Below are 7,898 nucleotides of genomic sequence, written 5' to 3' on the forward strand. Positions count from 1 at the left end.
TGTGTTTATGGGGGGAGGGTAGGTAGAGGACAGCCTGAGAGAGTCAGTTCTCTCCCTCAAAGATGTGGATTGAACTCAGGTCCTCAGATTTGGTAGCAAGCACCTTTACTCACTCAGCCTTCTTGCCTGCCCATATAAGCAGCTTTCTAGTTTCTTCACATTTCCACATCTCCTCCCATCTTGTCTTCTATCATGTACATCCTAATTCTACCTCAGCAATCCCTACATCTTTCTAAAAAATAATGTTCTTTGAAGGAGAGGAAATAAGAATCATAAATGAGACATAAAGATGCCTTCCTAACTGAGTAGAAGCGAGTACAGCAAAATATCTATCCTTGCTGGAAAGAAATGATATTGAGGTTGGGGAGAGAATGGTAAAGGGTGTCTTGTTTTGAGGTATGGTCTCTCTTTGTAGCCCAAGTTGATCAGCAACTCATGATGCCCCTACACCAGCCTCCAGAGTTATGGAATTATGAGTGTTCACCATCACTCCAGGCTTCATGTACTTACTGTAAAAGAAGCAGAGGGAACCTAGTACCTAACATATTCTGGGTAAATGTTTATTAAAGGCCATGAATTTGGCCACTGAGACATAGAAGCAAATAACAGACTTTGTTGGCAGTGTACGGCTGCAAGAAAGAATTGTTTGTTGTTTGGTTGATTACTTGTTTGTTTTGTTTTGCTTTGTACTGAGACAGTTGGTACTGACACTAGCCTGGAACTCTCATGTAGCCAAGAATGGTCTTGAGTTCCTCAATTTCCTACCTCCACCTCCTGAGTTCTGTGATTACAGGATTGCACCAGCATGAGCAGTTTCTGTACAGCTCAGGGCTGAATGCAGGAGTAGAGGCATGCTTGCTGAGTGTTTTACCAACAAAGATAAGGTGGTTATTGGTGGTCTGAGTTAGAGCCAGATGCTTGCAGGTTCTTGGCTTCTTTTCCCAAGAATTGATAATAAGGACTCACACAGACTTGCAGAAGAATCAAGAAAACTATTCAGAGAGAAGACTGACAATGAGCCACAGTAGTGAGAATACTCAAGCACCCTGGTTACTGTGTCAGAGCTTCCTTCAGTGGGCTTCAAGGGGAGTCTTTAATAAGAGTTTGGGTAGTTCTCTATTTTGATTAACAGATCAGGTTACAGCGTCATTTCTCTAGTGCACATGTCCCATTCTATACTACATTTGAATTTAATGTGTCTCCAAGTATACATATGCATAATACATAACACAGTAAAGAGAGTCTCTTAAACTTTACTTGTGGATATAGTTTTGCCTTAATGTGAATGTATCCAAAACCAGTTCAGTACAGATTGAACTTTCTATTAATCAAAGTCAGAAATGGTGGGAATAAACCTCAATACAAACTGTCTAAACTTGATTGTTAGCAGGGGGCTTGAAAACTTATAGCATTGTTCAAAGATGGGAGGACGTGAACACTGGTGTGGATGGGGCCTTGAGGGGATACTGAGGTTGTTTGGTGCAGTATGGAGAGAGATATGTGTGCATAATGCATGCAGGGGAAGGGATTCAGCTGTTGGGTGCATGGTTGGTGGGGTACAAAACCCCAGGTCAGATGGAGAACCCAAGATAAATGGTCTCCTATGTTTGCCTGCCTGTTTCTGCTTTCATCAACTTAAAGTCATTCATTAAAGTGAATGGCTTCACTTTAATTATTCCCAAACCTGATCTTGCTGGTTATACTTGTGACTGTAATTATATTGCTTAGTTAAATATTATTTGCAAGTAAACAGAAGTTCTTTTTCACAATAATGAGGATGAAACCCAGAGTCAGGTGTAAGTTAGACAGGGCTCCACTGCTGAGCTATTCCTCCAGCCCTGAACAGAATTCTTAAAATTCTGCACATGATATTTTAAAATCTACACATGCTTTATAGTGACTAAGCTAAATGAGTAATGCACAACATCAGTATTTTCTATGCATGTTTTAATTTACTTTTATTTCTCGGTGTGTGTGCGTGTGCGTGTGCGTGTGCGTGTGCGTGTGCGTGTGCGCGTGTGCGTGTGCGTGTGTGTGTGTGTGTGTGTGTGTGTGTGAATGCAGGTGCCAGCAGAGGCCAGGAGATGGCATCAAATCTCCTTGAGCTGGAATTACAGGCAGTTGTGAGCCACCCCACATGGTTGAGGGAACTAAACTCTGCTCCTCTGCAAAAGAAGCAGATGTTCTTAAGCACCAAGCCAACGCTCTAGCCCCAGCAGCTTTTAAAAATGTGATTTGTGCCATTAACTGCATTTACCATGTTATAGGTCTCTTGAATTTATGCATCTGACTCAAAATTTAAATCTTTTGACCAACTGCAACCCGTACGCTTGCCAAACCCTGTTAATCACCATTCTACTGTCCTTCTATTGATGCCTTTTTTTCTGAATGCCATATATAACTAAGATTATGTCGCTTTTTTGTTTCATTAGCATAACCTTTTCTGGATTCATATATACTGTGGTGAATGACAAAATTTCCTTCTTTTTACAGTTGAATAGTATTCCACTGTGTACCTGCATACACACAATTTTTATGCACACATTTTTGTGATACTGGAGATCAAATGCAGGACTTCTTGCTTGAGAGACACACACTATACACACCCAGCCCTCTTTATGTAGTACATTCTCTATTCATTTATGTATTCTAAACCTAAAATTGATACTCAAATTGTTCCCTTTTAAAGATTTTTATTTCATTTTCTCTCTCTCTCTCTCTCTCTCTCTCTCTCTCTCTCTCTCTCTCTCTCTCTCCCCCCTCCCTCCCTCCCTCTCCCTCCCTCTCTCCCTCCCCCTCTCTCTCTGTCTCTCTCTTCCTCTCTCTCTCTCTCTCTCTCTCTCTCTCTCTCTCTCTCTGTGCATGTGCGTGTGTGTGTGTGTGCCTGTGTGTTTGTACATGTGAGTGCAGAGGCCAAAAAAGAAGGATCAGATCCTCTGGAGCTAGAATTACTGACAGTTGTTAGCTTCACCAGTGTGGGTGGCCAGGAACCAAACTCATGTTCTCTAAAAGAATAGATAGACCTGTCTTAGTCAGTGTTCTAGTGTTATGAAGAGATACCATGACCACAGCAACTCTTAGAAAGGAAAACATTTAATTAGGGCTTGTCTGTCGTTTCAGGGGTCTAGTCTATTATCAACATGACTGGAAGCATAGTGGGAAGCATTGTAAATGTGGTGCTGAGAAGGATCTGAGAATTCTACAACCTGGACCTGCAGGGAGCAAAGGGAGAGAGACACTGGACCTGGCTTGAACATTTGAAACCTCAAAGCCCACCCCCTTTAACACATTTCCTCCAATAAGGCCAATCTCAACAAATACTCGAAAAAGGCCACGCCTCCTAATCCAGGGATTCCTACTCCCTAATGACCAAGCATTCAAATATATGAACCTAAGGATTCATGTTCCTATTGAAATCACCGCAGCACTTTCCCCTAGTTTCTTGTTTTGGTTTGTTTTCCCAGACAAGGTTTCTTAGTGTAGATTTGGCTGTCCTGGAACTTGTTCTATAGACCAAGCTGGCTTTGAACTCAAAAATGTACCTTACTCTGCATCCCAAGTACTGTGGTTAAAGGTATGTGCAACCACACCTGACTGACTAACAAATACTTTTAACAGACACTTCTCCAGCCTTCAAATTATTTCTTGTTAGTACAAACTTAAAAGGTGAGGATGAAGAGGGTAAGAGATCTGGGGGAAAAAAAAACAAGGAGATGCCAGGTTCCTTTTACTGTAGATGTTTGGAGTTGAGATTTGATGTATGTCAGCTTTCAGTTACTATCCCAAAATACCTGAATACAGTCAAGTTTAAAGGAGAAAAGGTTTATTCTGGATCAAGGTTTCAGAGTCTCAGTTACGGTCCATTGGCTCTGTTCAATTATAGTAGGATAACATAGTGGAAGTCTGTTCTATGGTCAGACGGCCACCTAATGTGAGTGTTAGGAATCCAATACAGGTCTGCTGCAAGAACAGCAAGTCTTCTAAACTGCCAAGCCATCTCTCCAGCCCCAGAAACCACCTTCTACCACCTCCCACAGGCTGCCTGTCTGAGCTTTTACCATATGAGTATTTGTGGAACTTTCCAGATCTGAACCATAGGCAAAGGTCACCCACCTTGGACAACATCCAAGCTGAACAGGTACCTAAGTTAGGAATTTGAGACACTAATTACTCAGACTTAGATAGCTTTGAGAATACAAAAACCACTGGAGGTAGCTTACAGAAACTTATTCACAGGAGTAAATGGATTTCCACATAACCTTAAAGGCTTCTACAGGACTAGAGCCCCCATCTCTGACTCCAGCCCTATGTTGCGTCCATCTCCTTCCATTTCAGTAAACACAGACTCTTCTATGGCACCAGAAAACCAAACAACAGTCTTGGAATTCCATCTCATGGGACTCTCAGAGGATCCGGACCTGCAGCCCGTCCTCTTTGGCCTGTTCCTGTCCATGTATCTGGTCACTGTCTTTGGAAACCTGCTCATCATCTTAGCCATCATATCAGACTCTCGCCTGCACACACCCATGTACTTCTTCCTTTGCAACCTGTCCCTGGTTGACATCTTTTTCTGCTCCACTACTGTCCCCAAGATGCTAGTAAACATCCAGACCCAGAGCAGAGCTATCCCTTTCATAGGCTGTCTTGTCCAAATGTATGCCTTTCACCTCTTTGGGACTATAGACAGCTTCATCCTGGCAGTGATGGCCATTGACAGGCTGGTGGCCATTGCCTACCCACTCCGCTACTCAGTGCTCATGAACCCACGTGTCTGTGCACTACTAGTGAGTGGAACATGGGTTATTACTAATCTCCAGTCCTTGGTTCATACTTGTCTCATGGCCCGACTGACCTTCTGTGCAGGGTCAGAAATCCCTCACTTCTTCTGTGACCTTATGCCCCTCCTGAAACTCTCCTGCTCAGACACACACACCAATGAGCTAGTGATCTTTGCTTTTGGCATTGTCATGGGCTTCAGCCCACTGTCCTGCATCCTAGTCTCCTACATCTGCATCTTCAGGGCAGTCTTCCGGATCCCTTCTGCTCAGGGCAAGTGGAAAGCCTTCTCTACTTGTGGTTCCCACCTCACTGTGGTGTCACTGTTCTACGGGACCATCTTTACTGGGTACTTACTGCCAGCATCCCCTAGCTCCTCCCAGAAAGACAAGGCAGCTGCGTTAATGTTTGGGGTGGTTATTCCTACACTGAACCCCTTTATCTACAGCCTAAGGAACAAGGACATGAAGGCAGCCCTGAGGAAGCTTGGAAGCAAAGCAGTCTCATTCCAGGCCTAGTGCAGAACAGTATCTGGGTGGCCACTGATTTTTAGGACCACTGCTAGGTGCATGGGATACAGAGATGAACCCCAATCCTGTTCTCAAGTTGTACAAAGAGTATCATGGGATAGAGCCACCTAATAAAACCTTGCAGTAGAATGTGGTATATGTGTCACAAAGAGATGGATGATTTCTGTAGCTGGGTTTAAAAGCACTTGGCAATCTTACAGAGGACCCAAATTCGGTGTCTCAGACTCCTGAGTGCTAGGATGACAGGTACATGGTGGGTTTGTCTGTTTGTTTGTTTAATGTGGCAATACTAGAAAACCTCTGTGGTTCATTTGGGAAGAGTTAATGACTTGCAAAGACTATGCTTAAATATGTCAGGTCCTAAAAATCTAATTATGTATCCAGAAAAAACACATGAAGGGTTAGAAATTCTTTTGCCTGCTCTCGGGACTCCCTTCCTCCTACTGGGAGGCCTCACCCACCCTGATATGAGGGTTTGTACCTGGTCTTACTGTAGCTTGTTATGCCATGTTTGGTTGATATCCCTGGGAGGCCTGCTCTTTTCTTAAGGAACACTAAGGAGGAATGGATCTGGGGGAGAGTGGAGAGAAGCTGTGCTGGGAGGAATGGAGGGAGCAAAAAATGCAGACAGGATGTATTTATGAAAAAAATAAATTATTTAAAATTTTTTCACCAATATCCTTGCTGGGTATCAGCCTAAAACAAACAAATAATAAGAAAACACTATGTTGAAAGCTAGGATTCACCATCAGCTAAGTACAAAGCCCACTGTACCTGCCAGTCGTTACATTTATTGTTTGTTTTGAGACAGTGTCTCTCTGTGTAGCACTGGCTGGGCTTAAACACACTATGCTGAGTAGGCTGGCCTTGAACTCATAGAAATTTAGCTGCCTCTGCCCACCCAGTGCTAAGGTTAACGGTGTACACCACCATGCCAGGCAAGTTACCACATTATCCAACAAGATAAATAATGTGGCCCTTGCTGCTGGAGAAACTGGGATTTGAATGTTGGAGCTACTCCTGTGGTAACTGAGATCAAAGCCCTGGACCCCTAGTCTTGACAAGGACATGGTTTTGCTCTAAAAGTATTATAGAGCAGGTTTACAAGCTGCAGTTCACAGGGTAAAGCCAGTCCACAGCCTGGTTTTGTATGGCTGGCAAGCTGGGGGCGACTTTTACATTTGTCTGTGTTTAGTCTGTTATGTTTGTTATTTCAGGTTTTGTTTTGTTTAAGATTTATTTTATTTTTTGCCAGGTGGTGGTGGTGGTGCATCTTTAATCCTAGCGCACAGATGGCAGAGGCAGGCGGATTTCTCCCAGTGCAAATCCAGCTTGTTTTACATAGTGAGTTCCAGGAGACCGGAGCTATATATTCAGACCCTGTCTCAAACAACAACAAAGATTTATTTCTAATTATGTGTATGGTGGCAGGAATGTAAGTATATGCAGGTGCCTGCAGTCCAGAAGAGAATGCTGGGTCCCCTGGAGCTAGAGATGCAGAGGCTTACACGTCATCCAATAAGATAAGTGCTGGGCACCGAACTCAGATACGCTGCAAGGGCAGAAAGCACTCCTAACTTTTGAGCCATCTCTCCAATGTCTTGTGTCTATTCTTGGCACAAACTAGTCTCCAACTCCTGATCCTTCTTCCTCTGCTGCCTGGGTGCTAGAACAGCAGGCATGGACCATCAAACCCCACTCTTGTTTTGTCTGTTTGTTTTTGTTTTATTGTTGTGTGTTGTATATACATGTTGTATATGTGTGTGTGTGCATACTGTATATGTATGTTGTTGTGTATATGTTCATGTATGCACCTGTGCATATGAAGGCAAAAGGTCAAAAAGAAACATATTTTTCATTTCAGGGCCTCTCCTTTGAGCTGGAACTTAACAATTGTCCACATTGGCTGGCCAAGAAGCTCCAGGAGTGTGTCTCCCCTCTCTCCCTCCTGCTCCCCTACCCAGTGCTACTGTTACAGATTCAACACCATGTGCAGCTGTTGTAGAAATTTTTAATCCTGACCCGGGGTTTCTACCCTGCCTTGTTCATTTAGTTCCCAGATAAAAGACACACCAACCTTGATATTTACAATAAGCCTTAAACAGCACAAGAGCTGGGCAGATGTCTGCCCTCTATCATCCATCTATTATTATTTATTATATCTATTACAATCTACTTTCCTATTGATAACTCCAAGTCATTGGTTGTTATGTTTCCTCTGGGCTGCTCTTAGCTCCAGCTGGCCAGCCTTCAGGGCCACATTTTCATGACTCACCCAACCCATGGTGGCTTCTCTCTCCTCCTTCACCTTTGTGATGCGCGTGTAATCGTCTCGCCAGCAAGAACGCACGTGGACACACACCAGGATCCTTCCGCAGCAAAACATTTATTCCAAAACCAAAATGGAGGAAGACCCCAGGCCCGGAAAAAGCACTTTTTATATACCCTTAGAGCGGTGTGCTCACCTCTGATTGGCTGCTTACTTGTCGCCCGCCAAAACACCCTGGGATGGGCTATGACTTTGGCGCGCGTTTTTACCATAGCACATGCGCAGTTTACTTGTTTACTAGGAGGAATACCGGATGCCAGCGC

The 7,898-nt window shown here is 43.7% G+C and overlaps 1 protein-coding gene across 1 annotated transcript; it reads left to right on the plus strand.

Moving 5' to 3' along the window:
- Positions 1-4,352: 4,352 nt before the first annotated feature.
- On the plus strand, positions 4,353-5,294 carry LOC114634974 (olfactory receptor 1I1). The gene has a single exon (XM_028783598.1). The coding sequence runs from the start codon at positions 4,353-4,355 to the stop codon at positions 5,292-5,294; it is 942 nt and encodes a 313-aa protein (XP_028639431.1).
- The last annotated feature ends 2,604 nt before the right edge of the window (positions 5,295-7,898 follow it).

The sequence above is a fragment of the Grammomys surdaster genome, unplaced genomic scaffold (genome assembly GCF_004785775.1).
Source record: "Grammomys surdaster isolate TR1022 unplaced genomic scaffold, NIH_TR_1.0 1149, whole genome shotgun sequence".
Classification (NCBI taxonomy): domain Eukaryota; kingdom Metazoa; phylum Chordata; class Mammalia; order Rodentia; family Muridae; genus Grammomys; species Grammomys surdaster.